At 43.3% G+C, this 20,905-nt stretch overlaps 1 protein-coding gene and 1 long non-coding RNA gene across 6 annotated transcripts in view; one reads left to right on the top strand and one right to left on the bottom strand.

The window, feature by feature from the left end:
- LOC135288968 (zinc finger RNA-binding protein-like) overlaps positions 1 to 10,300 on the bottom strand; it is a 64,467-nt gene extending 54,167 nt beyond the window's left edge. For 3 of the 4 annotated variants that reach the window (XR_010351771.1, XM_064402321.1, XM_064402322.1), the window contains exons 1-2: positions 10,161 to 10,300; positions 9,832 to 9,916 (exon numbers count right to left, since the gene is read on the bottom strand). Coding sequence is in view for 3 of the 4 variants with exons in the window: in XM_064402321.1 (XP_064258391.1) it covers positions 9,832 to 9,916; positions 10,161 to 10,197 (122 nt within the window). In the remaining variant the exon portion in view is untranslated. The remainder of the gene's footprint in view (positions 1 to 9,831; positions 9,917 to 10,160) is intronic. The other variant, XM_064402323.1, reaches the window with a different exon arrangement.
- Positions 10,301 to 18,323: 8,023 nt separating this feature from the next.
- On the top strand, positions 18,324 to 20,570 carry LOC135289138 (uncharacterized). 2 transcript variants are annotated; one of them, XR_010351936.1, is made up of 3 exons: positions 18,324 to 18,406; positions 18,501 to 18,658; positions 20,027 to 20,570. It is a non-coding gene; the product is annotated as an uncharacterized LOC135289138 (long non-coding RNA). The 2 variants fall into 2 exon arrangements; XR_010351937.1 differs by adding an exon at positions 19,523 to 19,670 and having other exon boundaries at positions 18,367 to 18,658.
- Positions 20,571 to 20,905: the final 335 nt, after the last annotated feature.

Raw genomic sequence — 20,905 nt, 5'->3', positions numbered from 1 at the left:
GATGTTCAAAACAAAGGTTCCCTCTACCCACCATGCCACCAGTGCTACATGGAGTAAGTAGATTGCTCTCATAACACAGCGCGCCCGTATTAGAAAGCTGAATCGCCCTGGGATTCTGGAAATAATTACAAACTGGCCAGAAGGTGAAAACTTCAGTCTCACTGATGAAGAGGAACAAGAAGTAACACGTGCTGAAGAAGCTCCTCCATATAACCAACTTCCAGCAGAAGAAACACAATATGCTCTTTTTACTGATAGTTCCTGTCGAATAGTAGGAATGAACTGGAAGTAGAAAGCAGCCGTATGAAGCCCCACACAACAAGTTACAGAAGCCACTGAAAGAGAAAGTAAATCAAGCCAACTTGCTGAACTCAAAGCTGTTCAACTGGCCTTGGACATTACTAAAAGAGAGAGGTGGCCAAAGCTCTACCTCTACACCGATTCATGGATAGTAGCCAACGCTCTGTAGAGATGGCTGGAGAAGTAGAAAGAGGCTAATTGACAGCGTAGAAGAAAACCAATTTGGGCTGTTGAAGAGTGGAAAGACATCGCTACCAAGGTAAGGAGGCTACCTGTGAAAGTCCGCCATGTAGATGCCCATGTCCCCAAGAGTAGAGCCAATGAGGAACACCAAAACAATGAGCAGGTAGACCAGGCTGCAAAGATAAGGGTGTCCAAGATAGACCTAGATTGGAAACACAAGAGAAAGTTATTCCTAGCTCGATGAACCCATAATGCCTCAGGTCATCAGGGTAGAGATGCCACCTATAAGTGGGCACGAGACCGAGGAGTAGATTTAACCATGGACAGTATTTCTCAAGTTATCCACGACTGTGAGACGTGTGCTGCCATCAAACAAGCCAAGAAAGTGAAGCCTCTATAGTATAGTGAGCGGTAGTCCAAGTACAAATATGGAGAAGCCTGGCAGATTGACTACATCACACTGCCCCAGACACGCCAAGGCAAGCGCTACGTGCTCACAATAGTAGAAGCCACCACAGGGTGGTTGGAGACCTACCCTGTGCCTCATGCTACTGCCCGTAACACCATCCTGGGCCTTGAAAAGCAAGTCCTGTGGAGACATGGTACCCCTGAGAAGATTGAGTCAGACAACAGGACTCATTTCAAGAACAGCCTTATCAGCACCTGGGCCAGAGAACATGACATTGAGTGGGTGTACCATATCCCCTACCATGCACCAGCTGCGGGCAAAGTAGAAAGGTACAATAGGCTGCTAAAAACCACCTTAAAAGCCTTAAGTGGGAGATCTTTCAAAAATTGGGAGCAGCATCTGGCAAAGGCCACCTAGTTAGTTAATACCCAAGGCTCTACTAACCGAGTGGGCCCTGCCCAATCCGAGCCTTTGCACAGAATAGATGGAGACAAAGTCCCAGTAGTACATGTCAAGAGTTTGTTAAGGAAGACAGTTTAGATCAATCCTGCCTTGAGTACAGACAAACCCATTCGCGGGGTTGTTTTTGCTCAGAGACCAGGTTGCACATGGTGGATAATGCAAAAAGATAGAAGAACACGATGTATACCTCAGGGAGATCTGATTGTTAGGTGAGAACTATGTATAAATATCACTGTTTGCTGTTACCACCATTGTCTGTGTATAGCTGTATATTAGATGTATAATGTATGTGTTTGTAGAGTTAGAATATATATTAGTTTTAGTAGTAAAGTGACGATATGGGGATAAGGGGTGGAATGTCCTCTGTTGACTATATGATGCTTTTATCCCCAATCGTCTTGTTCTGTTTATACCAAATAATAAGTTTTACACCTTTAAGACTCTCTTCCAGACAGTGAAGAGGGGAGGGAAGAAGCGCGCAGTTTGTTTTCAGACTGCTCTCACTCCTCCACATTCCTGCTCCTGGACTGTGTTGTCCGCGGATGGACAGACAGCAGGACAGAGCTCCTTTTTCCCTTTTTTTTTGCTTTTAGTTAGTTTTAGCTAGCTGAAGCAAAGAAGTTCCCTAGACTGTGATTTTTTCCTTTTTTCTTGGACCTGTTCAAGCCTGCTCTAGACTGAACACTCAGAAGAGCACCAGCAGCTCCACCTGTGGCCCCCCTGGCCGGGCCTGGGCCGCGGCGTTTCCAGCACCAGAAACTGATCAAAGACTGAGTGAGCCGAGCTGCAACCCGGGGAGGAGACTGTTCTGAGTTTGCTTTCTTTAGATCAGTGAGAAGTTTTATTGTTTAATATTGTTTGGTTTCTATTGTTTAATAAACAGGTTTCTTTCCACTTTTCTCCAAGGAAATATTTTCTCCCGAACCGGTTAAAGGGGAGAGGAGCAATTGAATCTGCTTTTGTAGAGAAGCCCCTTTAGAGGTTATCTCCCAAACTTGCCCTAAACCAAGACACACCCTCACTGTCAAAATTTTTTTCCTTAGTTTATGAAAGATTGTTTCAAAAGCAAATGACTTCTAAACCAACATTTACTTAAAGCAAACCCAGTTTGTGAACATCCAATTCAAGGCAACTTCATATTACAATTCTTACAGTATTTTAACTTAGTATCAAAAAATATCACTCTTTGACTTAAGAAGTTACAGGCAAAGGACTCGTGAGCTTCAAATCTTACTCTGCTACATTGCATTAATAATATCTTCTGCCAAAGATTTTAATTCAAAATGAATGTATTTTATTCATACCACACCTATTTCTTTAGCTGATCATAAAAGTAACAGTACTTCCCCACAAAGCATGCATATTCTCAGTTCAGTCAAAGAAAGAACAGAGATAATTTATTCCAGGCTGAGCCTGGGAATCTTAGAGGGAAAGAATTAAAACAATTATTATCTCTATTTCTGTAATCATTGCTTATAGCTATGGTTCTCCACAGTGTGCTATTCATAGTACACCAATAGTGTGAGATGTTTTCACTTTGAGACCAATCAGGTCACAGCTTAGAGAGTGAGATTACAAAGCTTGCAACTTCTTGCTAATAAAGGAATTATTCTATTTCTCCTTCTGATCCACCTGAAGACTGGAGTCTTTCTTTCCATCCCTGACTCAACAGCATCACACCAAGCTCGCTTTAATTTCAGTTTTCTAGGAACAACACACATTCTGCAACACTCATCTTCCATCTTAGATTTCTATATCACTGTGTTTTCACTACCGCAGTCACAGCCAGTGTACAGGCTACATGTTGCACTCAATTGTTCTTCTCCATGTTCTGCAGATGTATGATTTAGTCAATGACAGGTTGTCTTAGGTTGAAAGATTTAGCTGGGGTGTGTATTCCATTTGCCATCTGTTAGAGGTGGGGCAGTTATCTTCTGTTAATTAGACAGTTTTCTTTATCTCTTCCACAAACCAATCCTCCCTCCGGGAAATATCTTCTGTTAATGGGCCATTGAATCTCACAGCATGCCTGATAAAATCACATCATCCCATGGGGAGATGCTCCACCCAGGGGGAGGAGCCAAGCATTCCTACCTGGATATAATCTGAGATTTTGGAACAGCAGAGCAGCCCTTTCCCACTGGATTCCCAGAGGAGCAGCTATCTTCTCCACTGGATTCCCAGAGGAAGACCAGGCCCATCTATACTACCACTGGACCTTCAGAGGAAAAGTACACCCTTCTACAGGATCACTGCTTCAACACAACCACATCTGTCACTCCAGGAGGACTGCAGCCACCATTTAATCAGACTGCTAACAACACCCTGACCCACAGGGTGTCAGGTCGTATTCTCTGTCAGTGCTGTTTTGTTTTCTTTTTTTTGTACTATTGCATTTGGATTTTTAATTTTCCTAGTAAAGAACTGTTATTCCTATTCCCATATCTTTGTCTGAGAGCCCCTTAATTTAAAAACTAATAATTTGGAGAGAAGGGGTTTACATTTTCCATTTCAAGGAAGGCTCCTGCCTTCCTTAGCCGACACCTGTCTTTTCAAACCAAGACACATGTCATTTCCAGCACCTTACCTAATGTTTTACATCACTCCCTACCTGCCCTAAACTACTACTTGCATATCCCTATTTCCCCATGTATTGGAAACTAATAATTGTTTTAATTAACTTTTTAAATAATCGTTGTAAATAATCATAAGCAGTATATTACTCTTAAGCAGTGTAATTTTCCACTTTAGCCAGCATGTAGCTATCGATGCAGGGCATGTAGCTCTTTTGGTTTTTTAACAGACTGTTATTGTTAAGAGTTTGATGATTAGATCACTGAAACTTTAAGTTTTGCTAAACTAACCCTGATAAGCTTCAATGAACAAAGTCTGAGGGAGTTAAAAGCTGGACACCTGGAATCCAGAATTTAGAGCCTTCCAAGGACATGTTGAAGTAACCAGAAGATAAAGAAGATACTAAAAAAGATGATCTAACATGTGCTGCAGACTCCCTGTCTGGGAAAAATATAATAAAAATACTTAAAAATGTGGACTAATGAGCATGAGAAGTAGGAAATCAATAACCAATAGAAGATAGAATACTAATTAATTATGAGAATTATGTAATTTAGAACCAATGAACATTTATTTGTTTACTAATAATGTAAACATAAGTAAAAAGTTTTCAAAGTTGTGTGCACCTAGGTGTAGCTATCTCCTTATGCACCTGGCCTGGAATAAAGTAATGCCTACTCCTTAATACTAAAATAATTGTGTTAGAGAGTTTAATTTATCCCAACATTTTCAGGGAGACGTGCTCTTTGCTTCCTCATTCCAAATAAGCTCACTTCTGTTCAGAAGTTTAGACCCCAATGTATACCTAGCTTCCTCTCATCTTTCACATCTTACCTAAAAAACCTCAAGGATCAAGAGACTTCATTCTTTACATAGAAATATTTTACTACAGTGCATGAGACAAGTTTGGGCTTTTTAAAAACACCTTTGACTCAAATCTTTCAATAACAAATTGCCCTGGTTTAGGGCAAATTTGGCAGGAAACTTCCAAAGGGGTCCTGTGGTAGACTGTTTTTCTGTTGTAATCTTAAGGTGTTCCTTATTGTGAGTTGATAGTGGTTTGTTCCATGTACCCCGTTCAGTTTCCCCAATGGTTTTGCCCTGAAGTTGTTTATTAGTATTTTCCCGCCTAATCTTATGTCAGTCCCCATGTCAATCTCCCTTGCACCTCCCTGATTTCCAGACCCTTCCCTGCCAATCCTGGAAGTACTGCCCTCTTCCCTTGTTCATCAAATGTAACCCCACACCTTTTTCTAGAACCTTCCTTGTCTATCACCCTTCCCTTGAAGTTCCATTGGTGTGCCAAGCCTGATCCCCTCCCATGTTATCCCCTATTGGTTACCTAGAATCTGATCCCCACCCTACATTCCTCCCCTGCTGTTCTACTATTGGTTAAGATTTGTATCCTCCCCTAGTACCCTCCCCTGTTCCTAAGTTGCTGTTACCCTGTTGGAGCTTGTCACTTGTCCCTGGACCCTCTCAGAGATTAAACCCTCTTGAGAACTTATACAAATGGCCCCTCTCGTCTTCTTTGTTCTGGCTTCCTCGACTCGGGATTCCTATCAGCAGCCGCACAGAGCAGCTTTGCTGCCTCTGGGAGTTAGGCAGCCCTGCTCTACTACTACCCAGACCGACCTGAGAGGCGGATAGGGGGCAGCCACTCTTGGCACGGGCCAGGAGGTGAGGGCTAGCCGGAGGACATCACCAAGCAACTGCCCGTGCCAGGGTCCCTCTAGAAAGCAGATTCAAGTGACCCCTCCCCCAACTGGTAGGACACAACTACACTAAATGCTACTGACATTAGTGATGGAAAATACTGATGTTTGTGATACATTAGTATCAGAAAAATTGCCATATATTATGAAATACCACTATAATAAACTTGCTAGATAAGGCTGATTGCAGCAAACTGTGACCATGTATTTTTCTCCACACTAATCTTCAATTCCATGTCAATCTGATTTTCTGTGGAGTGAAGGGCCACACTGGCTCAAAATCTTGCAGACTTCATCCATCTACTTCTCTTTACTTGGTTGCACACCATTGACAGCCCATTATCAAAACACTGATGTTATTCAAGTCTAGATAACAGCCATGTTCACAATGATAATGCATGACAAAAAAACCTGAGCTTTAGATGCTATGTCTGCCTGAAAACTATCAACCACTAACATTTTCCTTGTCAAAATCACAGAATCAAAGAATGGCTGACGTTGAAAGAGACATCTGGAGGGTCCAATCCTGTTCAAGCAGGGCCACCAAGAGCCAGTTGCCCAGGACCATGTCCAGACTATTTGAACATCTTCAAGGAGGGACTCCAGAAGGTTACTGGGCAACCTGTGTCAGTGCTGTTACCCTCACAGTTTAAAAAACATTTTCTGATGTTCAGAGGGAACCTCCTGTGTTTTGGTTTGTGCCCATTGCCTCTGGTCCTCTCACTGGGCACCACTGACAAGAGCCTGGCTCTGTCCTCTTCACACTCTTCCTTTAGGTATTTATATACATTAACGAGATCCCCCTTGAGCCTTCTTATCTCTTAGCTAAACAGTCCAAGCTCTCTCTCTCAGCCTTTCTTCATAGGTGAGAGGCTCCAGCCCCTTCATCATCTTTGTGGCCTTTCATTGGACTCTTTCCAATATGTCTATGTCTCTCTTGCACTGGGGAGCCCAGAACTGGACACAAGACTCCAGGTCTGATGGGGTGTAACTGGCTCAACTGTGCTGATGTGAGAGGCAGATGCCATGTCTTAGAAGGTGTCATAAACCATCAAAGACCCCCAAAGTGCCCCCAGACTAATTTCTGAGGCCTTCCACCAGAAGACTGAAAGCTCCCCCCCAGGGGAGGTACCTGGGCATTCCCACACAGCCTGAGCATATTTTAACCCATTGGACTTTGTGTTTTGAGGTTTTTTTCCCCACCCCCAATGGATAAAGACAGTGATCACTACTGTGACCAACAGACATCGAAATTGCATAGTCTCATTGCAGATCCATGGGTAGTGATACGTTCCCTTACTCTTATCCTTTCTCTCTTTTCCCTTATACATTTTCTTTAATGATATTTTCATGCTTTTATATTGCTATATTACTATAGATAATAACCCAAATGGCTACATACCTGCTTTCCATTGCAACCAAATTGTTCTAAAATAAACCCTATATGAATATATTTACAAACATCAATCAGTGTCATTTCACTCTAATCCACCCCAAGGGATTAACAAGAAGCTAGGTTACCCTTGCCTTCTAGGGCGGGTCATAATACTTCTGTACAAGTCTCGAATATCCGGTAACATCATACATTGCACTCAAATAGAAAATTAGCTATAATTACAAGAGTTCACTTCCTTATGGCTACCTAGAAATCTGCATCTTAATCCAAACTCACAGGCATTGTGATTGGCTCTGGACCCTATTTACTACAATTAATTGCCTTTACCTGCAAAGACTCACCACACTTAGCAATTCAAAGTCAACAATTCACTCCTAACTACCCAAGAATATCGCATCTGTGACCCATCTCATTAGAGTAGGTACATGGTATGAACATAAGTAAGATGAGACTCAGATGCTCAAAGGTTCTTTATCTTCTTAACAGGAACCAAAATCTTGAAACAAGAGAGAGACCATCACATTTGCACACTTCTCTGTCCAAACAATTTTCAACGTCCCTATCTCTCCATCAGCATCCCCACATTTCAGTCAGTCAACTTCAACATAAAAGCATAATTATGCCTCTTCTCCAGCAGTGAATCAAGAATGCTACTATTTTTTACACATGAAAAACAAGCCAATATTAGGTTGTTCATGTCAAACTGAATAGATACACAGTGATTAAGGTGGCCTACAGAATGCAGACACACACATACAAAATAAAGAGGACTAGTATCACCAAATTTCACATTTATTTCAGGCTTGTAAATAAATGGATTAATAGTTACTTAAGTAAGTAACAGAGTTTTGCATTGCATGCAGGTTTATAACCCTAGACCCAATACCACTACTAGCACAAAGGTATTGCAATATTCAGAAAAATTTTCTGTATTGGTATTTGCATAATCTAATGCTTCTCTCATTAAATCATGATGTAATTACATTAAGATAAACCCCCTTTTAGACATTGACTCCTGTGTTTTCTGTTAAAAATATTAAATTCATTCTTATGAAAGGACTGCTTTAACACTGATTACTTTGTCTCTTCACTTTCAGACATGGCAAATATACAAACCATTTATAGGATAGTCTTTTACTGATACATAAATGGAATAGTATCTTGTACTTTTGATAGCAAAAGAAAAAGCTTTCAATCAATCAGTCTTTCCATTTTCTCAAGAATACATTTAGGATTAACTATGAAAACAGTTTTGAATCTGAACTGTATTCCAATTATATGGTTTTAAGGAAATTTCAAATTAGTTGTTCAGGTTCTTAAGCCTACAGACCACCTCAGCTCCACAATAAAAGGAATAACAATTTTTAAAAATTAATCTCCACTTCAAAATTGCATTTATATATGGATCTCAGTTTATTATTCACTCAAATATTGTTTATTTATTTACCAAAAAAATCCTCTATGTTATTTAAAAACTCCTTCATACCCCGTGACAACCCAGTTTCAAATTTCACAACTGTCAAGTAAAACATAAACATACTGTGAGCACCTAATCAAAAAAAAAAAAAAGAACAAAAAGATTAGCTAAGTTTAATCCTCTCCTTTAACTATTATATATTGGAGTAAATTAAAATTAATTTATTTTATATCCATTTCCAGAAAAGAATCACTTGGGAGTCATTCCAAGACCCACATAAAACTGTATATTCCTGAGACTATGTCAGGTATGCAATTTTGATTAGATAACAGTAGCACACATCTGCATTCATTTGCCAGTAATCCCTCATATTTCATATATTTGCTTTATCTTCCTATTTTCCCATTAACTAAGACTTAGGAGTCAAGGAAGGCTTTTATTATAAATTCATGAAAATAATAACAAAGATTCAAATATGAATTTCAAGGTGCTACTCCAACACAAGCCAAAAATGTGATGATGTTCATGATTGTATTTGGGTTTTGCCAAATTAAGTAATTTGATTTCTGAAAAAGTGAGATAATAGATGCTACCAATTACTTTTCAACAGTCTGACAAACAATTTGGATGCACAAAGATGCAAAAATGTAAGGCAACATACCTATACAAAATAGATGGTTACAGGTCCCCAAGCTCCACTATAAGACCTGCTCCTGATCTTAGATATCCAAGTAGGAAATCTTTTTAAAAGGAGCATGGCTCCAAAAGCACTTTTTCTACTTTCTGATACATTATTTATAACATTGCTTCAGTGGAATGGGACAGTCCCCTGTATTTTCTGGTGTTTCTATTCTTCCCTTATCTATCCCATAGGTTAGGTTAGTGTAATTTTAACACGTGTTAAAAAGGATTCCACCCTCCCACGCTGACATAGGGGGAAGCAAAGACTTGGGGAGCAAGCCCCATCTTCACTGAAGGAGAAGTGTCCGGGGGGCAGCAGACAGTAACTTCTTGGCGTTGTTGACTCTAAGTGGCCATTTTAATTTAAGGGCCTTGGGATCTGATGCTGCCTCCTCCGTGATACCCGGCTCCCCCTCCCCACCCTCACACCACTGGGGATACAGGGAGGTCCTTACCAGGATAAGAAAACACCTGCGGGAGAGGCAGATAAACAGATGGGTCCCAAGCACAACTATCGCGGAGTAGCGGGTTGCAGAAGCAGGCCCCACACGGGGCGGAGGATGGGAGCAGTCCCAAGCACTCACCCCGAGGGGGCGGGGAGATCTCGATCAGGGACACGAAACCGGAGGCGAAGAGGGAAGTGACTCCGGACAAGGACGGAGGGAGAGAGGGAGGGAGGGGTCGCGGTGGTTACCTATACTGGGCAGCAGCCCCGCTATGGGTGAATCCAAAGTAGTTGCCGGTGGCCATTTTGGCATCTTCTCCCAGGCGGCTGGGCACTGTGGCGAAGATAACCAAGAGGCGGCAGCGGTCGGGGCCATGACAAGAGGCCCGGCAGGAGGAGGCGGGGAGAGAAAGGGACAGACAGACAAGAGACAGAAGTGCGCACGAGCGCCAGGTCAGACACGGCGCCTCAGGACCACCGTTCCTCCGCCCCGCGCGCGGGCCGCATCTCCTTCCCCTCGCCGCCGCCCCCCTCCCCCCACGCTCACGGACACAGAAACATCGAGCGCCATTACTTACCATAGGTGAAAGAAACTACCGGGCATATAGGAATCATGAGTGCAAGCTAGCAGGGACAACGGCGGTTGAACTCTGAACTCTCACCCCCCTCCTCACCGCCGCGTTCGCTCGCTCCCTTCCCCCCTCCACACACACCTACGGCGACAACGGCAAAGTGCGGCCGGACCAAGGCCGTGCGCACGCGCAAGATGTGTGAATGGCTGCTAGAAGTTGTAGTTCAGCCAATGGCTACGCCCCCGCCCGCAGAAGAGCACCCTCGATGTCGCGGAGGCTGCCACCACACTTAAAGCGTGAATCCTCCTGCGCTTGGTGTTGCAAAGGCTCTTGGGAGTTGTAGTTCCCTTCGCTGAGGCCCGGGCGCGAGGAAGAGCTGTTATTAGAGTAACGCTGCACGTACCAATCCTCCTGCCTGTCTCCTTTCTCCCTCCTTCCATCATCCCGTATCACACCTACAGTCACACCGCACCTGTACCCGTGGACCCATATTGCAAAAATAGAGTCAGTTTCTCATTCTTTCCTGCAAACCTACAACGCACCACAGTAGTGAAATAAATAGGTCAGGAGATCTTTCTCCTTTCTTAATGCCTTTATTAAAAAAATCAGCTCAGGTGGGGAGAAACAACGGGTCACACCCACACTGCCACTGCTCCCAGGAGTGGCACGGAGGAGGAGGAGAAAGAATGCGGCTGTATCCGCTGATATGCAGGCAGAGCTAGGACTTCCGTCCTCACAAGAGCAATAGGAGATTCTGCCTCTTCAGTCTGACATTCAAGGTCCTCTTTCTAGCCGACATCCTTTTAGGTTAGAGTGAGAGGTAAAAAGGATCTTAGCAGACGTGGGATTAAGTTCTACACCTTTAGACATCACTTAGATCTCTTAATTCCATGTTGGCATGTTGTTTTAGGGGTTTTTCTTGCAAGATTTGGTGAGGGGCTTCCTCATTTGCATACCAGCTCTGATGTCACCCCCCCCACCCCCCCACCTGCAGCTTCATCCTCCAGGAAGCAGCAGGGGAACAATTGAGCTGATTTCTAACCATTAACAGGTAATTGAAGAAAACTTCATGTTGTAATTACCTGTTGTTAGGAGCTTATTAACAACACCAATTGGTTTAACTTGTTAACTCTGCAACTTAAAAAAAATGGACAACTTTTCTACTCATAACAGTAGTGATAGAGAAGATGTGTGCTAATGTCTTTCCAAACAATTCCATGGGTGTGGGTATGGGTGTTAACGTCTTTGAAATGGGTCTTAATGTCTCTACCAACTTCAAGCCCCAGGTTTGTTACAGAACCCCGACAGTCTGACGGTCCGCACAAGTCTGTTTCTGAACTTTGGGTGAAAATAACAGGATCAAAGGGGGGGGGGGGGGGGGGGGGGGGGGCTATGTGATAGGTAATTTGGAAAGGCTGTACCTTCCTAGTACCTCAGCCAATGGGGAAAGGAAGAGGGCACCATGTGGCCCTAAACTTTTAATTTGTTTTTCTATCACATGGACATCACCCAGATCTTTTCCATCATCTGTTACCTATTTAATGGATTAATTCTCCTTTCAGCAATTTCCTCTCACTGCTGCCTAGGCTCCTTTTTAAAGAAATATAACCCATTTGCTAACAGGTGGATGCACCCAAAGGACCTGTGACCTCATGGAGAGTCCATGCTAGAGGAGTTAATGAAGAATTGCAGCCTGTGGAAAGGCCCCACAGTGGAGAAGTTTGTGGAGAACTGTCTCCTGTGGGTGGGACCCCGCACTGAAGCAAGGAAAGAACATGAGGAGGAAGAAGCAGCAGAGAAGTGTGATAGTAACTGACTGCAACACCCATTCCACATCTCCCCGCCCTCCTGGGGGAGGGGGCAGGGGAGAGGTATCAGGAGTGAAATTTAGCCTGGGAAGAAGGGAGGGGTGGGGGGTAAGTTGTTTTAAGATTTGTTCTTATTTCTCATTATCCCACTCTGTTGTTAATTGGTAATAGTCATTGATAATAAATTAATTTCCTGAAGTTGAGTCTGTGAAAAATGTGTATTTTATGATTGGCTTTTCACAAGTATTAAAATGAATATTGTATGTGTATGTTAGAAAGTTATGCTGTATTCATTTTCGTAAATATAGTTTTAGGTTATAACATAATGTTAAAATAGAAACTATGCTATGCAAGATATTTGTTTAAGAAAGGACTCGCGCCAGATAGGAGCCACAGGACACCTAAATCTTTCAGAGAAAGGGAATTTATTGCTCCCTTATCAGCAGAAAACTAACTTCTTCCCACCTCGCTCAGACTGGAAGACTGCATGAGGATTAAGAGAAAGAAGTTGACAGTGACCAGACAGAATCCTGTGTTTGAATGGAATTTATGCATCATGTATGAGATGTATGAATATGCAACAGACAATTGTTTTTAAGGGTTAACGCGTGTCCTTTTTCAGGCTTGTGTTGCCCTGAAAAAGGTACCCGGTATCTCTTTGTTTTTATTGTCTCATATTGTCCTAACCTCAAATGTTCAAATTTTATTATTTTAATTATATTACTATTTTTATAACCATTTTATTACTATTAAATTTTTAAAATTTCAAAAACAAGTGATTGGCATTTTTCACAAGTCTGTTGAGCCAGTGATGGTAATTACTAAGTGATCTCTCCTTGTCTGAAAATATAATGAAAGACTCATGAGTCTTTCATTATATTTTCTCTCCCCTGTCCAGCTGAGGAGGGAAGTGATAGAGCAACTTTGGTGAGCACCTGGCATCCAGCCAAGGTCAAACCCACCACACAGCTGAGTGTAAAGTATAGCAACTTAAGATGCCAAACATCTTTGCCAATATTAGCTTTGCATAGGAACTAAATAGTACTGTACCTCTTGTCCTTTCTTATCCTAATCATATACAATAGAAAAAGGATTCTGCATAGGAAAATTAATAACTTTCCAACTTCTGTGGTTCACTCTCAGTCAGAGTGCTTTTCTGTGAGGAAAGCAGCAATTGTGTGAAGAAAATGCTTAGAAAAACAAAAGCCCAAATTCTGAAGCTATTGTCAGGAAAATTAATCCACCAACACCAGAGGTTTATGTCCAAAAAGGAGACAAAGGAGTCTTGTAACTTTATTCAAATAAAGGGAGAGGCCATGGGGCATTTCCCCTGGGGTCTCCCAAGTTTTTGGAGGATGCAGCCTCCTTTTTATCCTAATTTCCCAACCGCATTTTCCTTTCTCTTTCCCCATTGGCTGAGGTAGTTGAGAGGTACAGACTTTCTGAGACGCCTAATACCTAAGACTCCCTTCTAATGTATACTCCCCCCTCATTTTTTCTTTTCCTTGTGTCACTCAGTGTAATTCCTATGGAATTTATGGTTCTTCCCATTGTTTCTTTCATCTCTCAGTATCCAATTTAATTTATCAGCAGACCCACAGTTTGTTCGTAAAGACAAATCACTCTTAATCCACTCATCAATCAGTGGAATCCTTCCCCTTGTTTCTTTTATCTCTCAGTGCTAGTTTTATCTACCAGCAGACCCACAGTTTGTTTGTAAAGACAAGTCCCTCATTCCTTTCACAATATTCAAGAGTACTTCAGGAGAGGGCTCGACACAAGTCTTCTATAGAAGAACTTACTCTGCCACAAGAACCACAGTCAATTTGGCATACATAAATGATATCTCTATACTGTCCTCATCTTGTTTTTATGAAAAATTGTTCACAACTGGACCACCGTACCATAGCATTTGGACAATGTGAAAAGTGCATATTATATGGCTCTACGCAGATATTTACTATATGTATTATGTTGTATTTATTAGTAGTGCTGTATTAACATTTTAATAGTATGGTAAATGTAGTTTTGTAGTTAAAATAGAAGCTATCTATGTGGGATTTTTTTTAAGAGAGGAATGAGGCACTTGCACCAAAATAGCAGCCACAGGACACCTAAATCTTTCAGAGAATAAGAATTTATTACTCCCTTATCAGAAGAAACTACCTTCTTCCTGCCTCACTCAGCCCTGAAGATGCCTTCAGGATTAAGAGGAAAAAGTTGACACTGACCAGACAGAATCCTTTGTTTGAATGGAATTTATGCATCATGTGTGAGATGTATGGATATGCAACAGGCTATTGCTTTTAAATGTTAATCCTTTGTTAATGTGGGTCCTTTTTTGGGCTTATTTTGCCCAGAAAAGGTACCCGGACCATCCATAACTCTTTGTGTTTATTGTCTCATATTGTCCTAACCCTAATTGTCCAAATTTTTATTACTCTAATATTATTACTATCTTTATAACCATTTTTATTACTATTAAACTTTTAAAATTTTAAAAACAAGTGATTGGCGTTTTTCACAGATGGAAAGGAAATAGAAGTTTCCTTTGTACTAGTGTCTTTCAACTTCTCAGTTATACGCCTTCCAATATATTGATCAATATACATATGCAATACACATTTCATTAAAATATAAGCATTTATATACACACACTTTTTTAACACGGTACCATTGAAGTTATAATTTTGCAAGTGTTAAAGCCTGCAGTTGCCTATTCCTTTGCAGATTTCTTTTTCACAATAAAGATTTCTGTCTTAAGTTTCATAACTTTTTCATCCAAGTAATTTCTAGTCATTCTAATTCAGGTATTCCACCCTACATCTTGTGATTTCAGCCCTGCATACATCTCTGCATATGCCTCCTGTTGGGCAGCATCATTCAGCTGCGATTTCAGCCAAAGTTTCAGATTACTTTTCCAGTTGAATTTTGCATACCAAATCACTTTAAAAAGATTACAACATACTTTATGAGAAGTCACACTTACAAAGTGTAACAAAAAAAAATTAAGGTTTCTCATTTTCTTGGGAAAAAAATCCACAGTGGTATTATCCAAGTCGTTCCCTCAGTTTCCTAATAAGAACCTGATATTTCCTGGTGACTGTGAACCATTACATAACATCTATTTAACATTACTACTAGTTCACATGTGAAAAACACGTTCACTCTCCTGTGAAAATTTAATAAGTTTAATAAAGGACAGTAGGAGACGAGGACCATAGAGCAAAGGTTATTATGGCTGGGAGCATCTTGGCACTCAGCCAAGACCACACCATTACCTTTGAAGATACCCTTTAAATACCTTTTCCCTTACATCAGTCTGTTGCATATTCATAGACTCTTAGGCATAGTAAACTTTTTCCCAAACTAATTTACATGTTCCAAGAACTGTTTAGCATGGCTCCTCCTTGGGTCCACCTTTTTAGAGCATGTGTATTCCTTGGCTGTGGTTTTAGTAATTTTTTATCATCACCTTCAGTTTTAGGCCCCAGCCCACATTGTCTTCAGACAGTGGGTGCTGACAGTTGGCATAACTGTAGGTGTCCTCTTCATATGTTCATTGGATGTTATCCCATCCAAGCAGGCATTTTAACACAAGTATACTTATATCAGCTATTTCACTGTAGAGCCTTCCCGTTCTGAGGAGGCTGTAATCTGATCTTAAGACTTCTCCCACGGAATACCTGATAAAACCCCACGGCCCTGGGTCTGCTTCCTCTCTGCTTTCTGGCTCTCTGAGCTTTGCTCAGGCTCCCAGGCCTCTGACTCCTGTGCCCCCCCCCTCCCCCGGCACGGGGGGGGGGGGGGGGGGGGGGGGGAATAAAATGGACTCTCATGCTAAACAACAAAGAGACTTGTCTCGTGTCTCGTCTGTTTCCCCTGCCATTGGGTTGTGGCCTCCCTGGACATGATTGTCACTGTAGCCACATGCTGCTACAAATAGTGGAGAATGCAGGCAGCCAGTGAGGACAGGCCGACCAGCACCCCTGTGAGTCACCCGCAGATTGATACACCCTGCGGGACCCCCATCTTCCATGGAAGTAAAATGCTTACGGGGAGGAAAACATCCGGTAAGGGGACCAGCTTACAGGGACCAAGAGATTCTGATGGGCTGTTGGGGTCCACTCCAGCTAGCTATAGACCCTTGCCCACACGATAATTCATAGACAAAAAGTAAAAGATTGAGAAGCGCTCTTCCCCACATCGTAATGTTCTCTCTTTATTCCAAGAGACACACCAGGTGGACAAACACATGGGAGAAAGAGGGTGTTCCCTGGTGGCAGGGGACTTTTATACCCTAGGGAATGGGGACAGAGGAAGAGGTCCACAGCTAATGGGATACCAGTGAGGAGTGGCAAGGGGAGGGGTAACCCAGGAAGAGACCACCAGGGGGTACTGGGGTGGATGAGGGAAAGACCATGTGATGGGGAAAGGGATAACAAACCACGTGATATAACATAAGCTGTTCAGTGCAATATAAAGACTACTCTGTGCAAATTTCCAATCATCCAGTGCAAAACAACAACTAATTAAACTATTTAGTGCAACACAACAAGAGATGAAACTGACATCAGAGCTGTCATGGTTTGACCCTGGCACAATGCCAGGGCCCCCATGAAAGGTGTATTTCCAAAATGGTTACTGTGAGATGTGACCCGGAAACAGAACAAAGCAGGCTCCAACTTGGGGATGGAGGGAAAAACACAACACTTTAATAATCTACAACACAGAAACATAAGGGGGAAAAAAAAAGAAAAAAAAAACCACACACAACAATCCACAATGGAACACTCCCAAAACACTCCTCCTCCCCCCAGTCCTCTAACATTCAAATCTCAGTCCTTCACACAAGCTCCCCAGTTCATCAGGAGAGAGGAGTCTCCCTCTTGCACCATAGGCCTTCCCCGGAAACACAGTGGAACCTCCTGTGCTTCTGTGTCACACGCGGCAGCCACCCGGAGAGAATCTGCCGTGGTGACCATCTTCCTTCCATGTCCAGCGCTCTCACCACCGGCCATGGATCCAAACTACTCCTTAGGTCCTTTTAAGAATGCATCGCCCAGTTCCAAGAAGTGGCCGCTGAAATAAATGGGCAGGAGATCTTTCTCCTTTTTAATGCCTTTATTAAGAAGAATCAGCTCAGGTGGGGAGAAATCGACGGGTTGCGCCCACACCGCCGTTCCTCCCAGGCGTGGCACGAAGTAGGAGGATGATGCAGCTTTGTCCACTGGTCTGCAGACAGAGCTGGAGACTCTGTCCTCACGGGAGAGTCGTAGAGTCCTAGCTTGTTTGTTTAAAAACCCGGGGGGTCTCTTTAATCAGTATCTTTTCAGGTTAGGGTGAGAAACAAAAAGGTCCAAGCAGGTACGGGACAATGCTCTCATTCTTAGACGTCACTTAAGTCACTTGTTGGCTCATGATTTTAGGGGTTTTTCTTGTAAAAACTGTAAAACTGTAAAAACCCAGGGTGCAATGCATTTCTCATTTGCATGCTGGCTCTGGTGTCACTGCCCATTCTCTTTACCTTGGTGTCTTCTTGGCAAGCGGCCAGCATCAGGGAAACAATAGTTAATCATCGGCCATTAACGGGTTATTAAAAACTTTTTCTTTGGCAGCGAAACCAAAGAAGTCTGACTGGTCTAACTTGTTTTTTTTTTTTTTAACTCTGAAACTTAAAAAAAAATACAACTTTCTATTCATAACAGCCGACTCTCACCTTTTGGGACACCTGTCCCCTCCATATTTTTACTCCCCTGGGGCCTGGGTCTCAGGAACAGAGATCCTTCGCTGAAGGCAGAGGGGTCCACCACACCCTCCCCCTCGGTCTCTGTTCTCTCTACTTCTCCTCTTGGCCTTATCATTCCTGGCTTCTGGCCAATTGCCTCCCCCAAGGTGCAGTCTCGGAAGAAATTGGTTTCGCCCGTGGCTATGTAAGAGAAAAGTCCAGCCAAAGCCACTCCAACTATCCCCTCCATCTAGGGCACTCTCATCTGCTGGCATTTTCTTCAACTACTCAAACCCTCTCTTCTTTCCCATCCTCCGTCCCCTCTAAACTCTCAGCTGGGGAGGATCAGTGTTTTTTCAACTTCCATTGTTTCAATACTAAAAGAGTTAAAAGCTCAGCCCGGTCTCCCAGCATCTGGGCACTTTGCCCCCCACCTTTCTCCTCCTTGCCGTGGTGCCGGCACGAGATATCAAATTCCAAGCCAGCACAGTCTATCATTCTCTCCGGGGTGGGGGGGGGGGGGGGCTGCCCAAACCATCTCAGCCCTCCTCCACCCCTGCCTTTTACAGGGGCTCCGGCCTCCCTTCCCTCAAGGCCGCATGGCCTCCCCCTCCCCCACCCAGAGGCAGCTGGGCAGGGGAGAGGTTCAGACTCCACTCACTGACACCGGATTCCCAAAGAGGAAGTTCTCTGGGAATCCTCTGCTTTTAACCCCTGTGTGTTCTCAGAGGCATATCCAGGTCCCCAGTGGCCACACCAGGTGCCAATTTCAAATCTGGCCACTGATTGGTTTGACCTCAACTTTTCCAGAAACTCACTTCCGGGCCAAACCACGACAGAGCACAAGTCCTTTCATTCTTCATGGGATGGAAGTTTTAAGAGCTACAAGCAGCTAATCTGCCTGCAAAAAGGACCATGCTTGGGACTCTTACCAACTCTACTGACACGTCTGCTGCAGTTTATGGACGGTAAATCCCGAGTGGCTATTTATGAATGGTTATAGACAATTTGCATGCAGAGTGTTGGTGCCCTAAATCAGTGGTCCTCCCTCCTGTGAACCCTCACGTTTTTCAGTTTCTGTGAAGCTGCCTGTATCTTTCCTTATCCTTTGTTCCTAAGAGTGTGGCAAGGAGTGAAAACTGTCATGATGATTTGGAGTTGCTACTGTCTTCTCTGTCACTTTCTGCCCGTCTGCCACCCCATCCCCCCTTTCCCTGAAGGAGGACAAGGTCAGAAACCATCCGGAGTTGATGTGGGAGTGCTACCATCCTCTCGCCACCCTGTGTCTTCTTTCACCCCCATCTCTTTCCATATCCCCTGTTCCCTGCCTGGGAAGGCAATGGCCACTCCATTCCAGGCGCTCTTTCTCAAAATGGCACAACCATGCAGTTTTGAGATCCTCTCCCGCTGAGTCCTTCTTTTCTGGTCCCGTGCCTGCCCTTCCTCCTTGTTATGAGTAAAAAGTTATCTATTTTTTTTAAGGTTGCAGAGTTAAAACAAGTTGAACCAGTTAAGTTAGCTTCATGTTACAGTCACCTATTGTTGAGAGTTCTTCTTAAATTACCTGTTAATGGTTGGTGATTGGCCAATGTCCCCCCTGCTGCTTGCCAGGGAGTGACATCCGACCCCTGCAAGTAGCAGGGGAAGGGTGTGACATCAGAGCTGGTATGCAGATGAGAATGCATTTCACCAGATTTTGCAATTTTCCAGGAAAAAAACCCTAAAAACAATGAGCCAGCATAGAATTAAAAGACCTAAGTGATGTCTAAAGGTGAGGAACTTAGTCCAGTATATGCTAAGATACTTTTTACTTCTCACCCTAACCTGAAAAGATGTTAACTAGAGAGGACCTGAAATGTTAGACTGAAAAAGAGGAATCTCCTAATCTCCCGTGAGGATGGAAGCCCCATCTCTGCCTGCAGACCAACGGACACAGCTGCATCATCCTCCTCCTCCGTGCCACTCCTGGGAGCAACGGTGGTATGGGCACGACCCGTCGGTTTCTCCCCACCTGAGCTGATTCTTTTTTAATAAAGGCATTAAAAAGGAGAAAGATCTCCTGCCCTGTTTATTTCACCCCTCAACTACCTTCCCCCTTCCTGCTGCGTGGCTGCGGCTGGCTCCATCCCCGGCCCACAGGGCTGTGTGAGGTGAGGCAGGGCTGGTGAGCCCTGAGACAGGGCAGGGCCCCGCTGTGCCTGCAGGAGACGCGAGGCAGTGGCGGCGGGACGGGACGGGGTGGAGTGGAGCAGAGCAGGGCAGCCTTGAAAAGGGCAGAGCCCAGCCATGTGCTGCAAGCTGTCCCACTGCTGATTTCACCCTTCCTTGCTTCACAGTCACCATCATCAGAATCCAACAGGAAAACACCTACAACACCAGTACTAAAGCAGAGATCAAACACTAAGGACCGTGCCGCTCGTGACAGAGGAGACCAAGAACAGCACCCCTTCTGGTGAGAAGATCAAAAGCCAAAGGAGAATGAACTATTAACCCACTAAGCAAAAATGTATTCGTTTAATTCTGTTACTATTCATCATTTCTGTTACTTTATCCTCTGTAATTAAGTCTCAAATGCTTTTCTATTACTGTTAATTCAGCTTAATAATGTTCATTTTAGTTTTGTAAACCATTAAGTCATATTCCTGAGAATTGCCTTGTTTTAACCAATTTATAAATTGAGGAATTGTAGAGCCTTCCCATTCTGAGGAGGCTGTAATCTGATTTTAAGACTCCTCCCACGGGATACCTGATAAAACCCCATGGCCCTAGGTTCTGCTTCCTCTCTGGCCCGCTGAGCTTTGCTCAGGCTACTGGACCTCCGCCTCCTGTGTTCCCCCCCGCCCCGGCACCGGGTGGGGGGTGTGGGAAATAAAATGGACTCTCATGCTAAACAACAAAGAGACTTGTCTCATCTGTTTCCCCTGCTGTTGGGTCATGGCATCCCTGGACACGATTGTCACTGTAGCCACACGCTGCTACATTTCACTAAGCTTAATTAAAAACAGAAATAAAACCGATATCTTTATAGCAAAATTATTTTAACTCCACACATATAAAATCCATTTTAAGATTTGCGAAAAGCCAATATTATAATATGTATCTATAACAATCCCCCCTCTTATTCTTTATAAATCATTTGGCTTGAGCAATATTTCTTGTCCACTTGAATTCTTTGGATTATACTGGTAATTAGCCAAATAAAACAGGGAAGAAAC

The sequence above is a fragment of the Passer domesticus genome, chromosome W (genome assembly GCF_036417665.1).
Source record: "Passer domesticus isolate bPasDom1 chromosome W, bPasDom1.hap1, whole genome shotgun sequence".
In the NCBI taxonomy this organism is placed as follows: Eukaryota; Metazoa; Chordata; class Aves; order Passeriformes; family Passeridae; genus Passer; species Passer domesticus.
Note: the sequence above shows the minus strand (reverse complement) of the source record. Positions and strands in the feature narration are given on the sequence as shown.